Consider the following 24,236-nt stretch of genomic DNA (forward strand, 5'->3'; position numbering starts at 1 on the left):
TGGGGGATGAGGGAAGCAGCTCTCCTCACCCAACAGTCCGTGGCCACAGAGGACTTGGGGGAGACCGGGTCATGGCGGGAGGGAGAGAGGGGGGAGAGGCAGCCTGCGCTGCTCGGGAGGTAGCCCCTAGAGCAGGTGCGAGGTGCGCAATTCCCCAGGCTCGAGTGCGCGGGAGTGGGACCAGGGCGACGTCTGGAGGGCGTCGAGGCGGGCGCATTGACCGTGGGGGCGGAGCGGGGTAGACAAGGAGCTGAGGCTGGAAATATCAAACCCAGTAGGGGTTTGGAGAGCTGTGGTCACCCACCCAGGGAAGGTGCTAGGTAGCCATCGGGAAAATCGACAGCCAGGAATCACAGCTTGCGGACCCGGCGACCGACGGTGCAAGGGCGCCCTCTGGCGGATCTCTCCAGCTCTGGACGCGAAGAATCGAGGTTGGCTGGAGTGTTGGTTGAAGGAGGGGAGACATATTTCACAGGCCAGGAGAGGGTGGATTCCAGGAAGGGTCACCTCCGGTCCACTGTCCTCACAGTGGCGGCTTCGTTTATTCCTCACCCCTTACCCCAAATCAGCCAGAAGCCCAGAAGCATAGAGGGCTGAGCTCCTGAGAATCCTGGAGAAGGAAGGGCCCCATCTTGCAGGCTTCACTGTGTCTCAGACTCCTGGCCCACCCCTAGTCTGTCTTCCCATTCCTCCTGGGGTAAAAAGCTGTCTTTTGTGAGGTCTGTCGGGGTCTGGAAGTAACCAACTTTGGACAAGTTATTTTTTTCTGCTGAGACATTTCCATCTATAGTTTGGATCTTGCATCCTTTATACTGCCTTCTTACTTTTCAAATATTTTCCATTTTAAAAATAAAAGAACTTGATTTAAGATCTGTTGTTCCCACCGTGCCCAGCGTCACTCAGTGGTTAGAGCATCGGCCTGCGCACCGAAGGGTTCTGGGCAACCAATCAATGTGTCTCTCTCACATGATGTCTCTCTCTCTCTCCCCCCTTTCCCTTCCTTTCTCTAAAAATCGATTTAAAAAGAAAATCTTTAAATACCCAACATACTACCCACTTATTAGAATGACTAATATTAAGAAAACGAATATTAAGTGTTGGCTAGGATATGGAGGAACTGCAACCCTCATACACTGCTAGGGGGAATGTAAAATCGGAAAACCACTTTGGAAAATAATTTAGTAGTTTCTTAAAAAATTAAACATACATCTACCATATGACTCGGCCATTTCATTCCTAGATGTTTACCCAAGAGAAATCAAAATATATGTCTATTCAAAGTTTTGTACATAAATACTCATAGAAGCTTTATTTGTAATAGCCAAAAACTAAAGTACACAAATGTTCACCAACAGGTGAAAGGATAAATAGTTGATTTAGCCATAAAATGGAATACTATGAACTTATTAAAAAAGTGAACTACTGATACACACAATGACATGGATGTTGTTCTACCAATCTAATTAGACTGAGTGAAAGAAGCCAGATGAAAAAAAGTACCCACTGAATGATTCCATTTATATCATATTCTAGGAAATACAAATTGATCTATAGTAACAGAAAACAGATCAGTATCAATAGTTGCTGGGGGACAGGAGTAGGGAGATGGGAGGGGAGGCAGGGAGGGATTCTAAAGGGTCAGAAGGATAAATTTCATTGATTGTGATGGTTTCACACATGTATACATGTCAAAATATATCAAATCGTACATTTGAAATATGTGCAGTTAAAAAAAAAAGAAATATGTGCAGTTTACTGTCAGTGACACCTTAATAAAGCAGGTTTTAAAAAAGTATAGGTCTATTTCTTTGCAATCAGAAAGTTTATCTTTATCTTTCACCAACATATGATGAACCCAACACACAATCTATGCAACGAACTGGATTATATGACAGAAGGCAGGTCATATGTTTTTGTTGGGACACTATGTTTGGTTAAACTGTTTTGAAAAAAAATTCCACTAATTTTCTTTTATTAAAAGACTTCTCCCTCCTCCCCTGCACACACACACTGGGAAAATAAAGGCTGGCATCACATCTGAAGTGCTCTTGCATCCTCTACTCCAGTGGTTCTCAACCTTTCTAATGCCGCTACCCTTTAATACAGTTCCTCACGTTGTGGTGACCCCCAACCATAAAATTATTTTCGTTGCTACTTCGTAACGGTAATTTTGCTACTGTTAGGAATTGTAATGTAAATATCTGTGTTTTCCAATGGTCTTAGACAACCCTGATAGTGGTTCTCAACCTGTGGGTCACGACCCACAGGTTGAGAACTGCTGCTGTAGAGCCTAAGACCATCGGAAAATACAGATATTTACATTACGATTCATAACAGTAGCAAAATTACAGTTACGAAGTAGCAACGAAAATAATTTTATGGTTGGGGGTCACCACAACGTGAGGAACTGTATTAAAGGGTCGCGGCATTAGAAAGGTTGAGAACCACTGCCTCCTTTCAGGAATATATTGGTATGGCAAAGGAAAAGATACTGGAGGCATTCTTTTTTTTTTTAATATATTTTATTGATATTTTACAGAGAGGAAGGGAGAGGGATAGAGAGCTAGAAACATCGACGAGAGAGAAACATCGATCAGCTGCCTCCTGCACACCTCCTACTGGAGATGTGCCCGCAACCAAGGCACATGCCCTCGACCGGAATCGAACCCGGGACCCTTCAGTCCGCAGGCCGACGCTCTATCCACTGAGCCAAACCGGCTTTGGCTGGAGGCATTCTTTAAAAAACAAGAATCTAGTGGAAAACAGTACGGAGTCACCTCAAAAAATTACAAATGGAACTGCCTTATGACCCACTGATTCCTTTTCTGGGAATTTATCCAAAGAAATCCAAAACACAAATTCGAAAGAATATCTGAGCCTCTATGTTCATTGCAGGGTTATTTACCAAGATCTGTAAAGGAGCCTAATATTTGGAAGGAACCCAAGTATCATTTGTAGATGAGTGGATAAAAAAGCTATGGTACATTTACACAATGGCATACTACTCTGCTGTAAAAAGGAAGAAAATTTTACTCTTTGCAACAGCATGGATGGACCTGGAGAACATTATGCTAAGTGAAATAAGCCAGGCAGAGAAAGACAAGTACCATATGATTTAATTCATGTGGTTTCTAATGAACAAACTGAACTACAGCAAAATAGAGACAGACTCATAAAAAGCAAACATCTCTGGTGTGTGTGTGTGTGTGTGTGTGTGTGTGTGTGTGTGTGTGTGTGTGTGTTGGAGTGTTAGGGGGTGGAGGGATTGAGCAAAAAAGAAAAAAAATAGAGAACTCATGGACATGGACAACAGTGTGGTGATTGTGTGTGGGGGGATGAAAGGGCATAGAAGGGATAAATGGTGATGGAAAAAATTAAAGTAGATGAAATAAAAAAAAATAATGTAGCTGGGGGAAAAATTAAAACCAAGAATCTAGTCTGGCTGGTGTGGCTTAGTGGTTGAGCATTGACCCATGAACCAGGAAGTCATGGTTCGATTCCCATTCAGGACACATGCCCAGGTTGCAGGCTCAATCCCCAGTAGCGGGCACGCAGGAGGCAGCTAATTGATGATTCTCTCTCATCCCTGATGTTTTTCTCCCTCTCCCTTTCTCTCTCTGAAATCAATACACACACACACTGGAGGAACATACAATTTTCATTGTTTTTATATCTCAACACAGTGGCCAGGAAATAATTCAAATGCATGTAATGACTTGTATGTGACTATTTAAGTTTATTGTTTCCAGTCATGACTGAATAAAATCTATAACGCAGAAGTGTCTTGTATTGTAGGCTTATATGACAACTGAAGATAACTTATCAACATCCACTGTTGTGATGACCTTCAAATCTATGTTGGGGCGCTGAAGAAAATGTTGGGAGACACACAGCAAGATGGGGTGGAAATTAGAAGTGCAGAGGTAAAACGATGGGAACATGGAGCCCTCTGCAGTCTCAAGATGCTTACAAAGTGCGAGTTCCAGAATTGGGATGGGGTTTGAAAGGAGTGGAAAAGCCTAGGAAAGGTTCAGTAGGGAAGGTGATGGAATTCTTAGAGAACAGGATGGCAACCAACAGAGAGGGGTCCCATGAGGCCAAGTAACTCATGATTTTCTTCTGTAAATCAGCCCAGGTGTAGTTTTTCTCCAGCGGTACCGAGAAGCTTCAGAAGCAGAGGTGCAAAATGTTCAGAGAATAGGTTTTCAGTAAAGGTAGAAAGGAGTGAACATGGGATTGGACAAACTGGATACAGCTGAAGAGGGCTGTTCAAAGGATGGGTTTTATTAACAAAGAAAATATTTTTTGGGGGGCAAAAAATAATTATCTAAATTTTATCTCCTGAACAAAAGGCTTGCTTTCATTAATGTATGCTTCCTTCCACTTTGAGGCTATCCAGCTGTGGGCAAACTACGGCCCACGGGCCGGATCCGGCTGTTCTATCCGGTTCTCTTGCTCCCCCCATCCGCTCCTTTACTTTGAATTTATGTTAGTTCACACAAACACTCCATCCATGCTTTTGTTCCGGCCCTCCGGTCCAGTTTAAGAACCCATTGTGGCCCTCGAGTCAAAAAGTTTGCCCATCCCTGGTATACCAAAGAAATTGAAGCTTATTCCAGGCACTGTCTCGTTTGATTCTCAACTGCTCTGTTGAGGTTGCTCTCTAAAGGGCTCTATCTATTAATGTACCAGTTTCCCCAACACCAGTGTGTGCTAACTTAGCAGCTTCACTTGCACTTAGATTGCTAGCAAGGATCAACACTTTTGTGGTCTATTTCCATTTCCATTTGTTATATGTTATATCCTTTGCCAAGGTAAAATTTCAGTAAAAAGTATGGAGAGAATGCATGGCCCAGCACCTGGGTGGCAGGCAGGCCCTGTAGGGCCATTGGCACATCTCTGCATTCCTCTTTTCCATCCAATTCTATGTGAAGATTATTTGTGGGTCTGTTTCCTTATTTTCCTACTCCACACTCCATTCTCCACCCCATGCCACCATTTAGCCCACGTCACCCTTGATGCTTAGTCACAAACCTAAGATCAAGTCACTCATGAAAGCTGAGACCTTGTACTCTCCTCCTTAAAGAGTTTGACACAATCCTCTACACCCACCCTGGAATTCCCCCCCCCCCCCACCACCAAATAAATTGGTCTGTGTTCACTCTGCCCTTAGTGCACATTATATTTATTAAATAATGAATTTCTAATCAGCTCCTTCTACCTTTGGGTTTGGGAGCTTCTTGATTAGTTCCAATCACTTGAGTGTCCACCATATGCCAAGCACTGTGCAAGGTAAGGTATGTGTCTATCTCCAGGAACAGATGAATGTTGAACATACACATGAATACATGAGAGAGACTGGTATAGGTAAGAATTAGCCAGATCCATAAATTCCACATAAAATGTTGACAATTTCGCTCTGGCCAAATAGCTGTTGATTAGAGCATCGTCCCAATACACCAAGGGTGGGGATTTGACCCCTGGTCAAGGCGCATAGAAGAATCAACCAATGTGGGCATTGTCCTGTGCACCGAGAGGTTGCTAGTTGCTGGTTTGATTCAATGTTGTGCTCCCACAATGTTTCTCTCTCTCCCTCTCTCTAAAAAAATCAATCAACCAAGGAATGCACAAGTAAGTGGAACAATAAATCAATATTTCTCTCTTCCTCTTCCTAAAATCAATTAATCAACCAAAATTTATTAAATAAATAAAGTAAAATGTTGACAATTTCAACTCAGCCCTTGCTATTCCAATCCCAGACAGCTGCTGACAAGAGGTAACCTGCCCAAGATCTTTGTTAGTGCATATATGTTCTGGTGAGAATGAGGGTGTGAGGCAACAGGAAAGTCACATTCAATGATTTCCAAACACTGTGAGGTGAAAGGTCCACAGCTGGAAAGAGCCCAGAGGCAGCCTCCCAACTCTTAAGGTCATGGTTTGGGAGACACAGGAAGATGCCACTCTGTTCTTCCATGCCTTTATTGGTGACAGCAATGGACAAGAACAATGCCAGGCACAGCAACACCATGGCCCAGCACCTGGGTGGCAGGCAGGCCCTGCAGGGCCATTGGCACATCCAGCCCAGCGCAAGGTCCAGTCTACCCAGGCCATGTCCCCGAATGTGCAGGAGGCCGCCTGTCCAGTTTGTATGTGTGGATCAGTCTGTCTGAGTGTCTGAGCCGCTGCCTGCAAGGTCCCCCCATCCTCGGCACATGGTAGGGGCTGCTGGGAACACAGCGTGGCATTCCCCGGTGGACCACCGGGCCCCGATGCTGACCATGGGGGATAGGGCCAGAAACTGGAGGTGGCAGTGGATCGGGCACAACGTTCACTCCAGGGCCACATCCTACAAAAGAACCAGTCATTTATCAGAGTGGGCTTCTAGCCAGGGTTAGCCCAGCTCTGCTTTAGGCTGCTCTGGTCCTCCAGGGCGTGTTTCTTTGGGCTTCAGTTTCCCCATGTACAAAATGGCAATACTTCCTCCAAATCAGGAAACTGTGACAATCAATGAGCTGATTAATGAGTCTACATATGCTGTTCTAGAGTCAGCTATGACTGAACCCAATCCTGAGGAAGGGGTAGGGAGACTGGAGTACAAGGGTTATCCAACTGCTCTCAGCCGGCCTGGACACAGGAGGCTAGGCTGGGAAAGGTGCGAGGAGAGGCTGGGAAAGTTGTGATGAGAGGCTGCAGAGGCACCTACCTAAATGGGGTGGCATTGAGAAGTCTTCCGTTGTATTATAATTGAAGAATTCATGGGGTGGGAAGGGCTGGCATGGAAAAAAAGGGGCATCCTGGGGCAGGGGTGGGAACAAGGGAGGTGGGGAGGGCTGAGGAAGGGGGTAGAGAAAAGGCATGGGAGGGGGCAAGGGAGAAGGTGGGGGCAAGGCCAGCTGCTCCCCAAAGTCTGGGGGCTGCCCCTGGCTCCCCTGGAACAGATGATCCGGCTCTGGCCAGTCCTCAATCCATGGGTCTAGGAATGGGATGGTTGTTTTAGGAAGGTCTGAGAGGCCAGGCTGCCCTGAACTCTAGCCCTCCACACTCCTAAACCTCTACTCCCTCCTCCAGGCCGGAGTACCTTCTGCCACCTACCCAGTTTTCCTCATTCCCTCTCATTTCAGGCCAAGCCCAAGGTGTGTTCCTTCTCCCTTGCCTTTCTCAAAAGTCAGTAGATCCACCTTTGTTTTGACCTCATGCTCCCCTCCAAAGAGCCTTCTACCTTTGTTTGCCCAGCTCTTGGGTCTTTAGCCTTTCCCTCTCCGAGCAATTAACCACGGACCAATAAATAAGTTAGTAAATCTTCTCTCTTATAAACAATAAAGATCCTGTCACCCTCTTCCCCCAGTGGTGCCCTGCTCCTTTCAAATATCCAGAGTATTGTGCCCAATCTCCATTCCCTCAGCAACTGCTCACTACCTCTTTTAACCCTGCTCCAATTATGCAACACTTTTCCCACTAAATGTAGCCACTTCCTGGCAAATTTAACAAATTCCTTTCTTCCTGACAGTCACATGACATGGCCAATAGCCTCATCCTCCCTGAAAATGCCTCTACCTTCTTCTCCTTTTGTTTCCTCCATTAGCCTCTCTTTCCTTCCACCTCCAAAATGTGGCTGTTGTTCTGCTATCTCCTTTGAGGTTCACACTCATGCCCTTCAGCTTCCATCTCTCTGTGGACACCACTGACTCCAAATCTACTCCACATTTCCATAGGACCTCAAACAGAACTGTCCTGACCAAACTCACCAACTCAGTCTCCCACCCAACTCTGCCTTTTGATGCCCCTATTTCTATAGCTACAAACTGGACTCAGGAGACCTGAGCCACCACAATCTAGCCTTACAGCCTTTAGAGCATCCCTTCTTTGCTGCAGATCAGTTCTCTCATCTAAAAAACAAGGAAACTGGACCATTATATAATCAAAGTCCTAATTTACCTCCCTGATGCTCCAACTCCTGGCTGCCAAGCCCCACAAGTCTGCCTCTATAACATTCCTGGCCTGTCTGTGCCACCATCCCCTTCAGTGCTTTGATGAAGAGCTTTCTAACACAATTAATGTCTCTCATTCATCAAACACTAACTTGTAGATACTGTGCACACAGCAATTGTGCTAAACACAGAAGCAAAAGGGCTCGTGAGCTATCAACAAGGGAAGCAGGAAACTTTTCCTTTAAGGACATGATCCAGAGGAGAAGCAGATGTAAAAACACTCAGCCATGATGCCCCTTTGGAGCAGGCAGGAACTGAAAGGCTGACAGCACCAGCCACGGGACTTCTGCCACACTGCCTGGATTGGCCTTCCTCCCTTTCTGTCTTTCTACCCCTCACTTCTATGCCTAGCTCAAAGTACTCCCATTTCTTTCTAGTTCATCTGTAGGGTAGGGATCTCTTGACATGCTCTCATGTACTCAATGCTTGTAGAAGCCAAAAGTCACTATATGGCTAGACCAGAAGAACCAACTTGGACTGCCCTATTGCTCCTATGATATTACCCTCCCCCAGGGGGTGAGAAAGAAGCAATCCTTAAGGGGCCTCTATTCCCCTAGAGTATCTCTGTCCTGTTCTGTTTGTGCGCCCTGTGCTGTGAAGGCCCTCTCTGCATCACGACCCTCCCCAATCATGATAGGGCTCACCAGGGGTGTAGTCACGCTTGGGCAGCTCCACACCCCAGGCGTCAGCCACATGGGTCAGAAGCAAGTGTGAGAGATGTCGGTGGGCATGCTGGTCCCAATGGACACCGTCCCGGTGCCGGTGCCGTACTGCATGCCGGAAATGAAAGTGGAGGTCCAGGACGTCGAAGCAGTGGTCCCCAGCCAGCGTTGCACTATAGAAGTTCCCTTCAACCACATCCCTCCGCAGAGAGGCTGCCAGGGGCTGGAGCTGAGAGAAAGTACAGCGTCTAAGAGCCACAGAATGAAGCAGGCTGGGGATGGACAGTTCTCTATCTACTAATCAACTGTCCCCTCCTTCCATCCTGGGGCTGGGTCACTTGCCTCAGGCAGAAGGAAGCCCCCAGTGACACGCTCTCCCAGGGGCATTGCCATATTCCACACCAGTAGGCAGGAGTCTGGCAACACCTGGTCCATGCGCATGAACACCCGCTCCAGGTTCTCTCGATAACTCTCCATTGAGAAGCGGCCATACCTGTTGGGCAGCACAGTGGGTGGGCAACAGCACAGAGGTAGATGGCCTCTGAGCCATACCTCCACCCCCAACCAATATTTCCCTCTCCCCTCGCCTCAACCTGGACAGATCCCAGAGGCAGGAGTTGATGATCACCAGGTCCGGAGCAGGCCCATATGTCAGCTCCTCCAGGACGCCCTCCAGGTACTCGGAGTAAACTCGGGTGAGGAAGTAGAAGCGCACAAGGTGGTGGCCAGAACCCGAACAGAACTGGCGGACCTCTCGGTACTGTGTCCCGTTGTGCAGCTCGCCCAGCTGACCCCCAGCCACCAGCTGGTCCTGTTCAAAGCTCAGTTCCCCCTGCCCACCCCCATACCCAGCTGGTCAGACCCATGCCAGGGAGGAAAACCCTGCCAGGCCAGGGTCTGTGCCCACCCACCATTGGCATTGCTACCAAGTTTCCCTCACCTTGGCTTTCAGCTGGGCGGCTGTGAGCAGTGAGTCTTTCTGGAGCAGGAGCACCAGGTCCTTGTACACAGCTCGCTGGACTGCAGGGAGACAGATCATGGGGCTAAGGCAAGCCTCACCCCATCCCAGTGTCTCCCAAGTCCAGGCTCCTCATTTTCCTAGGGCTGGGGTTGCCCAACACCACTTCTGTGGAGTGTTGACTTTGAGGCAGGAGAAAGGGTGAGGTTCAAAAGTCCTGGCAATGCTACTGATCCTTCTAGTTGTGCACCACCCCCAACTTAGTATACAGTGACCTGAGATCACCTAGCAGAAGTCAGCTGAGTCACCTGCTCCCATAAGGGAAATTATGGGAGATGTCAGGGAGAAAAAAAGCGCTAAGCAAGATGGTGTGAAAAGCTTGACAGGCTACATCTGTCAGGACACCTGTGAAGGTGCACAGGGAAATAAAATGAGAAAACCTACTGGACTGGAATAGACTAGGGGTCAGAGAGGAGGTTAGAGATGGAGACAAAGTCTCCAGACTTAGAAAACAGGCTGCAGGTGCGGGACTGAGAAGTGTGATCCGAGGAGCACTCACTTGAGTCCCCCAAGATGACCACGAACTTGTTGTGTAGCAGCTGTTGGACTTCCGAGGCCTGGAGGTGGACCATGGCGCTTCGCCGGGGGCAGCGCGGCTCCTTATTCTCCAGACAGAAGACCATGCCGCTGTTGACAACCACCCGGCTGCAAGAAGAGGCCACTTAGCCGCGCGAGGGCGGGAACTCAGGGCAGGTCGGCCGCAGGTCCCAACGCAGGATAAATGAGACCAGTGCCGGCCCCTCCCCGGCAGCTCAGGGCTACAGGGACTAGGCGGTGGCGGTGGCAGTGTGGGGCCCATGGTAGCACGGGCCTCGGTCACAGCTGGTGCCAGAGGCAGGGGGTCGCCAGGCACGTAGGCCTCCGGGGCACAGAGGCGCTTCCCGCCCAGCGCCGCCTAGCGCCCCGCCACGTGCCCGCCACCGCCTCGCGCATGCGCGCGCACCCGCTCGCGCCAATTACCGATTCCCGGAGCGCCAAGCAGTTCACCCGCGAACAGGGCAGGCCCGCGCACCGCGCGCCTCGCCTGCACTGAGCTCCAGGACTGGCCTCATGTTCCCGCGCCCGGGGAGGTCGGTCGGTGCTGCACAGTCCCCGCCCCGCAGAGCCCGTGCGACCCGATTAGCCGTCGGTGCGAAGCCCGGCGCCCAGCGTTCTCCATGCGTGCGTCGCGGCGGCCCCGACGGCGCCTCGAGCCTTGGCGCCCGGGGCAGCGACGCTCATAGCTCCCACTTCCGGTCACCCATGTCCCGCCCTGTGCACCCTCAATGCCCGAGGGGACAGGAAGGAGGCGGGGCTGGCTGCCGTGTCGGAGCTGGAACCAGAGCCAGGCCCACCGAGGCGGGCACTAGGCCCGGGTGTGGGCGGGGGAGCGGCGGCAGCCGAATGCAGCTGCCCAGAACGCTCAAGGCAGTGGCGGCGGCCTCGCCACGTGATCGAGGAGGGCGGAAGCGGAAGTGCCGGCCTGGAGCCCTTGCTAGGCGGGTGTCCCTTCAGTGCTGCCCAGCAGCCCCCTGCACCAGCCATGGACTGCTACACGGCGAACTGGAACCCGCTCGGGGACTCTGCCTTTTATCGGTGAGCCGCCCCGCCCTCCCACCCACGGCCTGGCTTACCCCGCTCTCCCGCCGGCTCGAGTCGGGGCGGAGCCCGCAGCGCGCGACCCCGTCACTCGGCGCTGGGGTCCGCCCCTCGCCGGCTCTCCCCCCGGCGTCTGCCCCTGAACGTACGGAAACTGAGGCAAGCCTAGTGGTCACATAAGTAGGGGTAGAGCCCACCGCTGAAGCCTAGGTCTGTCAGCCTCCGGAATGATGCTCAAATCACGTTAAAGGAGGCCGCCTGATGACAGCGAGTGCCCAGTCTCCTGCCCGGGGGTCCTGCTGAAGTCAGACCACAGGGGCGCTCCGAGAAGCGTAGGGGCGCACGGCGGGCGGGGTAGCATTGCTGACCAAGGCGGGGAGAAGGGGACCAGTCGTCGGTGAATCCGGGGCTGCGCGAGTTGGGACCCCCAGCTAAGGACAGCCCTCTCATGGGACTCGTAGAGTCCACTAATCTTTCTAAAGTGTAAATTGTTTACATCATTATCCTTGGTACAAACTACTCTTGTTAGATCTATAAGTCGGCTCCTATTTATCTCTCCAACTTCATTTGCCCCTCTTGTACCCAAATTTTGTGTTCGGTTGCACAGAACAGGACCCCAATATAGCGTGAGGTTTCATGGCTCCCTGCGTTTGCCCCAGCATGCAGTTCCTTCTGTGGGCACTGCCATTTCCTTCTTTATTTATCTGTCTGGACCATTCTTGCTCATCCTTTAGGACTTAGTTCAAGGGTCCTTTCTGTACTCTTCCCTGACCCAACCCAGTAGAGACAGCTGACTTTCCTTTGGACCCAGTGCCAGGGTCTGTTATATATGGCACAGTAGGGCAATGTTTGTATAGTAGGTTTCTTCTGCTAAACTAAGTTTCTTGAGGGCTGAGAGCATATTTCTTAATCTCTTTATCTCCAGTGCTTATTTAAAACAGTGCCTACTATGTAGTAAGTAGTTGCCCAATAAAGTTTTTAAAAAACACTTTATTGATTGCAACTAAAGATCACAAAGACATCTCATTGGGGTCTTATTTCTTTTTTTTTTTTAATATATTTTTATTGATTTTTTACCGAGAGGAAGGGGAAGGGATAGAGAGTTAGAAACATCGATGAGAGAGAAACATCTATCAGCTGCCTCCTGCACACCCCCTACTGGGGATGTGCCCGCAACCAAGGTACATGCCCTTGACCTGAATCGAAACTGGGACCCTTCTGTCTGCAGGCCGACGCTGTATCCACTGAGCCAAACCGGTTAGGGCTGGGGTCTTATTTCAATAGAAGACACCATTTTGCCCATAAGAGGGACAAATGCCTTGTGGCAATTTTTAGACCTCTGTTGCATTTGTTATTTCTATTAAATATGTTTCCATACAATATGGGAAAAAATTGCAAAAGTTTAGTTAAAATCAGTAAAGTGAGGGAATAAAGATATCTGTTTTTGTGGAGAAGGGATGTAATTGGCATGAAATTTAGTGTCTACAACAACACAGCATACACTTTTGAAAATATTAACTTGTATTACTTTTGAAAACATGTTGCCTATGCAGGCTTGTTAAATAGGAGAGTACTAAAAATAATGGCCTCATTATTACCGAACTCCTATTTATGATATGAAGTTTTAGCTTTGTTGATGCACCAGGAAGTGGAAGTGTTGACCTGCGTGGCTAGCCTATGTTTACCTTTGTGTGTTGTACTGCAGAAAGGAGTAGAAGTCTAAGCCTTGCTGTGGAGCATATATTATGTTGGCTAACAGAAGTTGTGCCTTTCTGTGTACTATACACTTTGCTAAGTACTTTTATCTCTATTAACTTAAGTCTCACAATCCCACAAAATAGGTATCATTATTGTTGTTTGTTTTTTTGTTTCTTTGTTTTTAGGTATCATTATTAAACCCTTCTTACTGATGAGGAAACTGAGACACAGAGAGGTTAGGTGACCAGGTTACATAGCTAGTAAGTAGTAGAGTGAGGATTTGAACCCAGCCTTATTCTAGAACCTGTGCTAAAGCATAGGTTTGTTTGGTTGGTTTTTACAGGAAAATAAAATAGCATTTCCTAGCTTCTCCACCAGAGTGGAAATGCTTTAAGTGCAGATAGTTGGTGTTTATCTGTATTTGTGTATAGGCTCATGCCAGGACTTACTACATGTTCAAGTAAAATGAATGAATGATAAACAGGTAGCAGACAGAGCATTTTGAGTCCTATCTATAGAACAGGATTCTTTTTCTTTGAAGGTAGTGTTCTGGAAAACTTACCAATTGGAAAAGGCAAGGAGAGGGAATGATGATTAATTCTATGGGGCTTCAGAATTTTAGCTGTTTTTATCCTAGAAACCCAATTTGGGATAATCCCATTAATTTTGTTCCCCTTTGCCAGGCTGAATGTATCAACCAATAAAAAGACATGGACCCTGTCTCCCCTCATAGAACTTAACAGCCATCAGGGGAGACCGTTGATAAACACTAACGAATCAGTATTTGTTTGGTCATAATCACTGTAATGGAGGGGTATAGGGTTCTAAAACAGCATATAACAACAGAGTTTATTCTTGTACTAGAGGCCTGGTGCACGAATTCATGCACCAGTGGGATCCCTCAGCCTGGCCTGTGGGATTGGGCCGAAACCAGCTCTCCAACATCCCCCGAGGGGTCCTGGATTGCAAGAGGGCGCAGGCCAGGCTGAGGGACCCAACCAGTGCACGATTGGGGCTGGGGAGCGGCATGGGAGGTTGGCCAGCTGAGGAGGGACCGCGGGAGGGCTCCAGGGTGAGTCCAGCCTGTCTGGCTCAGTCCCGATCGCTGGACCCCAGCAGCAGGCTCACCTACTGGTTGGAGCACATGGTCAGTGCATGTCATAGCAACTGGTCTACCGGTCAACTGTCTGCCCCCTGGTGGTCAGTACACATCATAGCGAGTGGTTGAGCTGCCTTAGCATATTTCACTTTGATTGATTGAACAGACAACTGGACACTTTGCATATTAGGCTTTTATTATATAGGATAGGATTATATATTTTTCCATATGAACAACTATAAACCTACTTTTGCCAAACCCTGTATATTTCTGAAACTCTTCTTAGAAGTAGACTATTTTAGCAGATTTTTTGGAGTTTGTGTTGTTTTCTTTTTTGCACATATAAAGATGAACATTTTAAAAATTGTAGTTAACACATGATAAAAAATTTACTATCTTATTCATGCAAAAGTACAGTTTGGTAGTGTTAGGTATTTTCACATCGTTGTGCAACCACTCTCCAGAAATTTTTCATCTTGCAAAACTGAACCTCTATATCCATTAAATAATAATTCTTCATTCTCTCCCTCCGCCATTCCTGGCAACCATCATTATGCTGTTTTCTGTTTTTATGAATTTGACTACTCTAGATAGGTCATATAAGTGGAATAATACAGTATTTGCTGTTTTGTGACTGGCTTATTTCACTTAACATACTGCCCTCAAGGTTCATCCATGACACTAGAATATCAGAATTACCTTTCTTATTAAGTCCATTGTATGTATATCATATTTTCCTTCTCTGTTCACCCTTTAATAGACACTTAAGTTACTTCTACTTCACGGCTGTTGTGAATAATGCTGCTATGAACAGTAGTGTAAAAATAGCTCTTCAAGACCCTGTTATCAATTTTATTGGATATATACCCAGAAATGGAGTAGCTAGAGCCTATGGTAATTCTGCTTAATATTTTTAGGAACTGTCATACTGTTTTCTGTGGTAGCTGAATCACTTTACATTTCCAGCAACAGTGTACAAGAGTTCTTTAGTAGTATTTGTGTTTGTTTTTTTGTTTTTGTTTTGTTTTTTTGTTTGTTAATCCTCACCCAAGGATATTTTTTCCATTGATTTTTAGAGAATGGAAGGGAGGCAGGAGTGGGGAAGAGAGGGAGAAAGAGACAAAGAAACATCAACGTGAGAGAGACACATTGATTAGTTGCCTCCACATGTGCCCTGACTGGTGCCAGGAATCAAACCTACAACCCAGGTACATGCCCTTCACTGGGAATCGAACCCTCTACCTTTCAGTACATGGGATGACACTAATCATTGAGAAACACAGGCCAGGGCAGTATTTGTTTTTGAAGGAGGTAGGAGTCAAGGGATTTCAGGGATGATGATGGATTCTCTTTAGGGCCTGGATATTTTGTAATTAATAGATTATTCCCCAAGGCTAGATGTAATGTGCTTCTTCATTCCTAGTGGTTTGTCAACCCAGCCTGGACAGGCTGGAGATCATGTATTTTTTCTTAATATGTTTTAGTTGATTTTAAAGAGAGAGAGAGGAAGGGTGAGAGAGAGGAAATATTGATGAGAGAGAACCATCGATCGGCTGCCTCCTGCGTGGCCCCTACCAGGGATCAAGCCTACAACCCCAACAAGTGTTCTGACTGGGAATCGATCCAACAATCCCTTGGTGCATGAGAAAATGCTCAACCAACTAAGACAGAGCTAGAGATCATCTATTTTCACACAGGGCTCTTCTCACACTGTAGTGGATCACACATTTCCAGCATTTTAGCTGCACTGGCAGGAGAATTTCTTCACTGTTTCCTTGAGGAGGCTGGAATTGAGGCGACCAGAGCTGCTAGGTTTAGTGATTTCCTGGCATTAGACTCTAGAGTCCATTTACTGCTGCTGAGGGGATTTCCACTTCTGGGACCTTCGAGTAGAAGAGAAAGACATAACCAGCATTCCTCATTGAAGGTGTGGCCTGTCCTCACAAAGTCTACATCCCTAGACTTTTCTGAGAGGCCACACTCCCTGCTGTCCTTCACTCTGCCCATCCATACCCCATGCTACCCTCGAGACTTGAGTCACCTCACTGTCCCTGCGAAGCCTTTTTTACCTCAAAGCCTTGGGAAGTGGTCCTTGCTTTGATGCTCTTCACTCCCTGACCCTTACTGTGCACCCACTTCGGGGCCTCCTTCCCACCCTAATCTGTGTCACTGCCAACTTCCTGGACAGTACCCTTCACTGATTGTTTGATTGGAGACTTTGGCCCACAGCCTCCTAAACATCCCAGTTCTTGCACCTTCCAGGGTAACTTACCTGACCACCTGGCTTCAGGGTTCCATGAGCTCTATTCAAGTGATTTTATCCACCTCAGCCACCCAAACTGTGTGCTGTTCTCATCCAGAACTACTCTACTTCAACCATTAAATTCAGACAGCCCCATCTCTGGCCACAAGCTCCTGTCCTCACTGACACTGATACCTTCTAATACACCTGTCTTTCAACCTCACCGTGATCCTCTTTCCTGGAATCCGCTGTTCTCTTTGTGTCCACATGCAGAATTTCTTTCTATAAATGTGTCTCTCCCTGTCCAGCTTGGTGTACAGCCATGGTCAGTCATTTCCGTTTCTTTCTTGCCTTTTCCCTGACAATCTTGTTCCTTGCCCTTTGGTTGCACCTGACTGGCCCAGAACCACACCACTCACCATCTCTGTGCCCTACCCAGGCTGCTGAGCACTGCTATGAGGGTCCAACACAGGGAGGTTGAGTCTACTACAAATCCATGGCTATTAGCTTCAACTGGGCCCTCACAATCCTGCTGTGTGGGGTCAGCCTACACTCACCACAAGGGCTCTGTTTTTCCTTTTAGAAGATTATACAAAGAAACATTTAATTGTAAACAAAACATTTTGGAAATACTGAAAATTAAAGTCTCCTTGGTCCCTCCTCCCAACAGCTAATTTCACCTCATGCTTCCTGGAGAACTGGAAGTCATTGTATAGAGAAGGATGTAGGCGTCCCCCGAGCAAACCTGCCTGCTCTATTTCCTACCCCTCTGAGGAGATGAGCACCTGTCTCCCTTGTCAGAAAATATGTTCCATCCACCCATACCCTCCCTCAGCCAGTGTTTCTCCTGCTGTTGTCCAGGACCCCTTACATCAAATCACCTGAGATGCTGGCTACATGCAGCTTCTTAAGTCCAATCTACTCTGTTATCTCTGGGATGGGCCCTGGGAATTCGATCTGTATTTTAACAAGAACCCAGGTGTTTCTTTGCAGCAGGGAAATTTGAAGACCATTGATCGACATTGTTTTCCACCATCCCTACCCCCAGTTGCTCCCTACCAGATTTCAAGTATACTCAAATCTTCCCATCCTAGCAAAAAATAAACTTCCCTATTCAAAAAAATAAATTCCTTTTTGCCCTGTCTTTTCCTTCCTTCCCAAAAGTCTGAAAACTGCCGTCTATACTTGCTTCCATTTTCTTTCTTCCCAGTGACCACTCATTCTGGTCTGACAACCCTGTTCTCAGTGACATTCTGTTACTGCAGTGGACAGAGCTAAGACATCGTCTGAGCTTGACTCCCTGAAGCATTGGATAGAGATGAACCCCCTTTCTTTCTTGGAAATTGTATTTAACCTTTTCTTCTGAAAAATTTCAAATGTACAATAAAGTAGAATAGTATAATCAACATCCAGAGCCATAGTTTAGGCTTTAAAATTGTTATCATGTTGCAATATTTGTTTCAACTACTTTGGAAGTTTAAAAAAACACTTAAGGAAAAGTTCAACTATAGATAAATATAGTCAATGTAATTTAATGAACATCTATGTACTCACCACCCGGCTTCAACAAGTATCAACAGTTTGCCATACTTTTTTCACCAATCTCTGGTTCATAGATGTTTCTATCTCTCTCTACCTCTCCCTTTCTCTCTGAAATCAATTATATATATATATAAATTACAGTTTTCAATGAAACTACAATCTATTTCATACCTAACAAAATTAACATTTAATATCATCTAATATTAGATGTCTCCAGTTTTCTTCAAAGTGTACATATTTTTTTTAAATCCTCACCCAAGGATATGTTTTTCTTGATTTTAGAGAAGAAAACATTGATGTGAGAGAGAAATATCAATCGGTTGCCTCCCATATGTTCTCCAACTGAGGATCAAACCCAAAACTTAGGTATGTGCTCTGACCAGGAATTGAACCCGAAACCTTGGTGTATGGGACAATTCTCCAACCAGCAGAGCCACCTGGCCAGGACCAAAGTGTCTTTTTGTAACCAATTTTTTCAAATTGAGACCTAAATAAGAATTACTCATTTGCTTACCTCTCTTAATTAAGTCCCTTATAAACAAACTTGTTATTATCCCCATTCCCACCCCTACTTTTTATTTTCATGACATTGACTTGTTTAAGAGACCAAGTCACTTTCTGGAGTCCCTGGCCCATTAGCTCAGTTGGTTAGAGGGTCAACCCGATATGCCAAGGTTACAGGTTCAATCCCCCCGGTCAGGGCACATGCAAGAATCAACCAATGAATGCATAAATAAATGGAACAACAAATTGATATTTCTCCCTTCCTCTCTCTCTCTCAAATCAATAAATAAAAATTTTAAAATTTTAAAAAGAGACCAAGTCACTTTCTGGATTTATCCCATTGCTTCCTGTGGAACCTTTTAACTTTTTTCTCTATCATAGCCTGTATTTCCTGAAACTGTATTATATGTAAAGATGTGATTAGATCAGTGGTTCCCAACCTTTTTTTGGCCATGCCCCACCGAAGCATCTCTAAAATCCTGATGCCCCCCCACCCCATGACATATAATTCTTATTATTCAAAAAGTGAACTTCTGCCCTAGCTGGTTTAGCTCAGTGTGTAGAGCATCGGCCTGAGGACTGAAGGGTCCTGGGTTTAATTTCGCTCAAGAGCACATGCCTGGGTTGCAGGCCTGATCCACAAAAGGGGTGTGCAGGAGGCAGCCAATCAGTGATTCTCTCTCATCATTGATGTTCCTATCGCTCCCTCTCCCTTCCTCTCTGAAATCAATAAAAATATATTTTTTTAAAAAGTGAACTCCTATTCACATGGAGGAAGCCTAAAAGGCCATTAACTTGGTCTAAACAAGCTTCCAAAGAACATGGCATCCATGAAAGAGAAAAATAAAAGAACAAAAAGGCAGTTGAAGTACTGGGGAATAAATACTAAGAAATAATAAAAAATAATTTGAAATGATATGAAAAAATAGCAAATAAAGTTTCAAAACATAATAGAGAACTGAAATGCATAAATATGTCACAATATATATTTATATACTGTATATGAGGCCCCTAGAACCATAAGAAATGCAAAATGTCCTCTAAAGAAACTGCTAAATATGGGGGAAACCAAGATGGCGGCATAGGTAAGCACCTAAACTGCTGCCTCGCACAAGAATTTCGAAACTACAACTAAAAGAACGGACACCATCCAGAACCACAGGAAAGCTGGCTGAGTGAAAATTCTACAACTAGAAGGAAAGAGAAAAGCTCACAGAGAATTGGAGGTACGGCAAAGGGTCTTTGGGCGCGCAGAGAGGAAGGGCGGCTGAGAGCCTGGCTGACTTTCTCTGGCGGAAGGGGGAAGGAAGCCCCCGACCGCACTGAACCCCAGTTCTGACTACACTGAACCCCAGTTCCAGGCGAGCCCCTGGGGACCCACGCTCTTACAGGGGGAGTCTGGACTCTCGGGCGGAGACTCGGGAGCTGGGGAAGGCAGAAGTCTGAAGGCGCGCATGTGCCAGTGCGCACAAAGGCTGCGGAGGTTGCCACAGGCTTTCCCTAGTGGAAGGGAGTCGGAGGCTCCTGACTGCACTGAGCCCCAGTTCTAACTGCACTGGACCCCAGTTCCAGGCGAGCCCCTGGGGACCCACGCTCTTGTGGGGGGAGTCTGGACTCTCGGGCGGAGACTCGGGAGCCGGGGAAGGCAGAGGTCTGAAGGCGTGCGCGCAAGGGCAAGGCTGACGGGAAGCCAAGACTAAGACTCCACCCCATCCAAGCTGAGCACAGAGGCTATTGCAATTTGGCAAGTCTAATCCTATAAGGCTGTCTCCAGCACCAAACTTCTCCCAGCGTAGACACAGCTGATCCCTACAGCCAACTGGCCTGGAGGTCAATTCCTCCCAGTGATACCAACAACAATCAAGACTTAACTACAACAAGGCTGTACACACAGTCCACAAAGGGGTGCACCAAGAGTGTCCACCTCAGGTTAACTGGGGAGGCAGACCCACTGGGCCATATTGGAAACTTAGCACACAAATCTACCTTACCAACTCAGGGAAGCAGTGAAAATGCGGAGACAAAGAATCAGATCACAAACGAAAGAAATGGAGGAAAACAAAACGACTGGATATAGAATTCAAAACCACGGTTATAAGGCTTTTCAAGAATATCCTAGAAAAGGCTGATAAATATAACGAGACCCTCGAAGATATGAAAAAGGACCAACTAGAAATTAAACATACACTGACTGAAATAAAAAATATTATACAGAGACCCAAAAACAGACTAGAGGAACACAAAAATCAAGTCAAAGAATTGAAATACAAAGAAGCGAAAAACACTCAACCGAAAAAGCAAAAAGCAAAAAAAAACACCCAAAAAGTTGAAGATAGTGTAAGAAGACTCTGGGACAACTTCAAGCGTACCAACATCAGAATTATGGGGGTGCCAGAAGAAGAGAGAGAGCAAGATACTGAAAACCTATTGGAAGAAATAATGACAGAAAACTTCCCCCACCTGGTGAAAGAAATAGACTTACAAGTCCAGGAAGCGCACAGAACCCCAAACCAGAGGAACCAAAGAGGATCACACCAAGACACATCATAATTAAAATGCCAAGAGCAAAAGACAAAGAGAGAATATTAAAAGCAGCAAGAGAAAAACAGTTAGTTACCTACAAGGAGCACCCATACGACTGTCAGCTGATTTCTCAACAGAAACTATGCAGGCCAGACGGGAGTGGCAAGAAATTTTCAATGTGATGAATAGCAAGAACCTACAACCAAGATTACTCTACCCAGCAAAGCTATCATTCAGAATTGAAGGGCAGATAAAGAGCTTCACAGATAAGAAAAAGCTAAAGGAGTTCATCACCACCAAACCAGTATTATATGAAATGCTGAAAGGTATTCTTAAAGAAGAGGAAGAAGAAAAAAGTAAAGATAAAAATTATGAACAACAAATACATATCTATCAACAAGTGAACCTAAAAATCAAGTGAATTAAAAACCTGAGGAACAGAATAATCTGGTGAATATAATAGAATCAGGGGCATAGAAAGGGAGTGGACTGATAATTCTCAGGGGAAAAGGGGTATAGGGGGTTCATGAAGAGACTGGACAAAAATCATACACCTATGGATGAGGACAGTGGGGGGGAGGTAAGGGCAGAAGGTGGGGTGGGAACTGGGTGGAGGGGAGCTATTGGGGGAAAAAGGAGAAACAATTGTAATAATCTGAATAAAGATTTATTTTAAAAAAAAAGAAATGCAAAATGTCACTGTTAATAACTCATTCTTGATTGCCCCCCTGAAAAATCAAATTGCCCCCCTGTGAGGCATGTGCCCCACGTTGGGAACCACTGGATTAGATTGTAGTTGAACATTTTAGGCAGAAATGCTTTATAGGCAATGACATGGTGTTTATGCTGCATCACATCTGGAGTCAGTATTATATCAGATTGTCTGCTATGAAGGATGTTGACATTAACAAGGGAATTAGGATGGTAATGGCACATCCTTCATATTTCCCCCTTTGTAACAAGCAAGTGGTCTGTGGGATGGTACACTGGTTGCATCAGTACGAGTCTAATCAGGAGACAGAAAGCAAGGACTGACTAAATAGGTGAAGTTTCATATCAAGAACTCTTAAACTGTGATAACAAAGTAACTAAGATAAAACTCTGTCCTCCCCTAGAGCTGAGGAGAAAGGAAGGACAAACTTAGAAGGAGATGGAGGTACCCTCCTTAACTGGTGTTCCAACCTTGATTGAAAAGGTATAGTTGCAGCCCACTGGGTAGTAGAGAAGATGGTTGGTTTGCCAGGGCCAGAGCTGGTCCATAGGCACTATGCAAGCAGAAAGCAGCCCTCCTTGACACAGATGAGCCATAGCTGGTGGCCAGGTTCATGGGGTTGCACAGAGAGTGAGAGCACCAATGTGAGTGGGAGACCTGAAGCATGCAGTGCCTGTGTGGAGAGAGCCACAGGAAAATGGATGCCAGCCCAGGCCAAGGCTGTGAGGTTATCAAGGGATTGTTTGTTGTGGGTGTGTGTTTGAGGCAGAGCATCACCAGGTGTCCTCATACCCACACTGCTGACTGACCTGCTGCTGGAAACAGTCAGAGTTCCCTCCTCCTGCATTGTCCCTACACTGCCTTCTACTGAGAAAAGCTAACATCTAGTTCACTTGGAGCACGTATTGAAGGGTGAATTTGGAGTTGACAGATAAATTGATAACTGGCACTGTCAACCCCTTGACTACTCAGCTCCATATGCACCCTCTCTACACTTTCGAACTTCCTCATAACAGCAAAAGTCTATATTTTTGCTAATGAAGCTACCACCATTCTTCTTACAAGTAAATACTCTTTCCCAAAATGAGAAAACAATCTTAACAGTCATATCTATCACTGTATTAATTTCTCCTTAAGTCCCACTGAATGTTCATGTTACCCAAAAATGAAATTGTAAAGTTAACCTCCAATTATTTGTGTGTAAATAAAAAAATGAGGAGAGAGAAGATAATGCCTAGTGTATACATATAAACACATGCATGTAACAAGTGTGAAGAAAATGTGCAAAGTGACTATAGGCTTCATTTCTGTAATTGGTCATGAGATTGTAGTTGTTATCTATGGCTTCCTTCAACTGCCCATTTCTTGTCCTCAGCCAGAATCTCCACTGCTCTGGTTCTTTAAATAATGGAGTGACCCAAACCTTCATTTCAGTCATTCTGCTTTCTTTGGTTGCTGAGGTTTTTCATTAAACTTTACAATCAGGTACAGAAGTACTAAGAGGTGCCCTAGGGGATCCCCTGGGTGTCAGACATAGTCCTTCTTGCCTCCATTATGTAGCAACAACTCAATTTCCGCTTGGTAATCAGTTTAATCACTTCAGCCAGTAAATTAACGCCATTTTCTTAGGCCTGTTGGTTCAGTGGCATAAGGAGCCCAGAATGGCAAGGCAGCGCTCTTATCTTCCAATTCAGTGAATCTATTGTTTATCTCCTGGTGGAAACATTCTCCCCATGGAGATGAACCTCTCCAAACCAACAGATCTCAAAGTTATGGAACTGGAAGCAACATTTTTGTAAGAGTCAGTAGGTGTAATAATGAGAAGAGCCACTCCCACTTCTATCCCTTGATTCTGACTCTATAGGAAACAGCACCATGTAATAGCCTCTGATGCAAAGCACCAGCCCTTTTAGGATACTGGCTCCCAACTGGTGCTATAACTGAGTTGTCAATGAATTTAGGCCAGCCACTCCCGGTGATGGGGTATGTGATAAGACTAATTGATCTCATGGACCTGAGCCCACTGATGCCCTTTCCTTTTTGTGAAATGAGATCCTTGATTAGATGTAATGCTTTGCAGAATGTCACACCATTAGATGAGGCATTCTGTAATTCCACAGATTGTGGGTGCTGACAAAGGCATTACAGGTAGGGAAGACAAATCCACATCCAGAATGTGTCTGTATTCCAGTGAGGACAAATCGTTCCCCCTTCACGGTGGAAGAAGTCCAGTGTAATCAACTTGCAGGTTGGTCCTCCTGGGAATGGTACCATATTGGGGCCATGTATTGGGGCTGTTGACAGGTTAGCCACAGAGCAGTAGTGTTAGCTAGGTCAGCCTTGGGGAGGGAGGCTCCCAAGACTTCTGCCCCAATTGAGGTCATCAAAAGGTTTTCAAGCAGAAGAAGGTAAGTCTCCTCAAAGGAGTGCAAGCTACTTCTACTAGTAAGGAAGACTCAGAATGAATTGGGGGTTCAGGATTGTTAGTTTCATCTGGGTCTAATCCAGTTTTCAGGATTCCTTTCTTTCCTTACTAGTGCCCTAAGTTTCACATGAGAAATGACATGTGGGTGAATTCAACTATTATAATTTAACAACCCGCTTAATTAAACTTTGCTTTTGATTTTCAGCAGTAGCAGCTGTGTGGCTGTAATAAATATGAGATGTTTT

The 24,236-nt window shown here is 46.1% G+C and overlaps 2 protein-coding genes across 4 annotated transcripts in view; one reads left to right on the top strand and one right to left on the bottom strand.

Annotated features, from left to right (window-relative positions):
- Positions 1 to 5,165: 5,165 nt before the first annotated feature.
- PCED1A (PC-esterase domain containing 1A) lies at positions 5,166 to 11,083 on the bottom strand. 2 transcript variants are annotated; one of them, XM_080685320.1, is made up of 8 exons: positions 10,629 to 10,909; positions 10,168 to 10,313; positions 9,591 to 9,670; positions 9,244 to 9,482; positions 8,993 to 9,143; positions 8,633 to 8,879; positions 6,704 to 6,973; positions 5,166 to 6,346 (listed from the first exon to the last, which is right to left on the bottom strand). In XM_080685320.1, exons 2-8 carry the CDS (start codon positions 10,289 to 10,291, stop codon positions 6,099 to 6,101), a joined length of 1,359 nt encoding a protein of 452 aa, XP_080541446.1. In that variant the 5' UTR covers positions 10,292 to 10,313; positions 10,629 to 10,909; the 3' UTR covers positions 5,166 to 6,098. The 2 variants fall into 2 exon arrangements, with proteins under 2 accessions (XP_080541446.1, XP_080541447.1); XM_080685321.1 differs by lacking the exon at positions 6,704 to 6,973 and having other exon boundaries at positions 5,172 to 6,346; positions 10,629 to 11,083.
- VPS16 (VPS16 core subunit of CORVET and HOPS complexes) overlaps positions 10,965 to 24,236 on the top strand; it is a 31,033-nt gene continuing 17,761 nt past the window's right edge. Inside the window, exon 1 of one of the 2 annotated variants that reach the window (XM_080685318.1) lies at positions 10,965 to 11,243. In XM_080685318.1, coding sequence (XP_080541444.1) covers positions 11,191 to 11,243 — 53 coding nt within the window. In that variant the 5' untranslated portion in view covers positions 10,965 to 11,190. The remainder of the gene's footprint in view (positions 11,244 to 24,236) is intronic. The other variant, XM_080685319.1, reaches the window with a different exon arrangement.

The sequence above is a fragment of the Plecotus auritus genome (assembly GCF_963455305.1).
Source record: "Plecotus auritus genome assembly, chromosome: 8".
NCBI lineage: Eukaryota > Metazoa > Chordata > Mammalia > Chiroptera > Vespertilionidae > Plecotus > Plecotus auritus.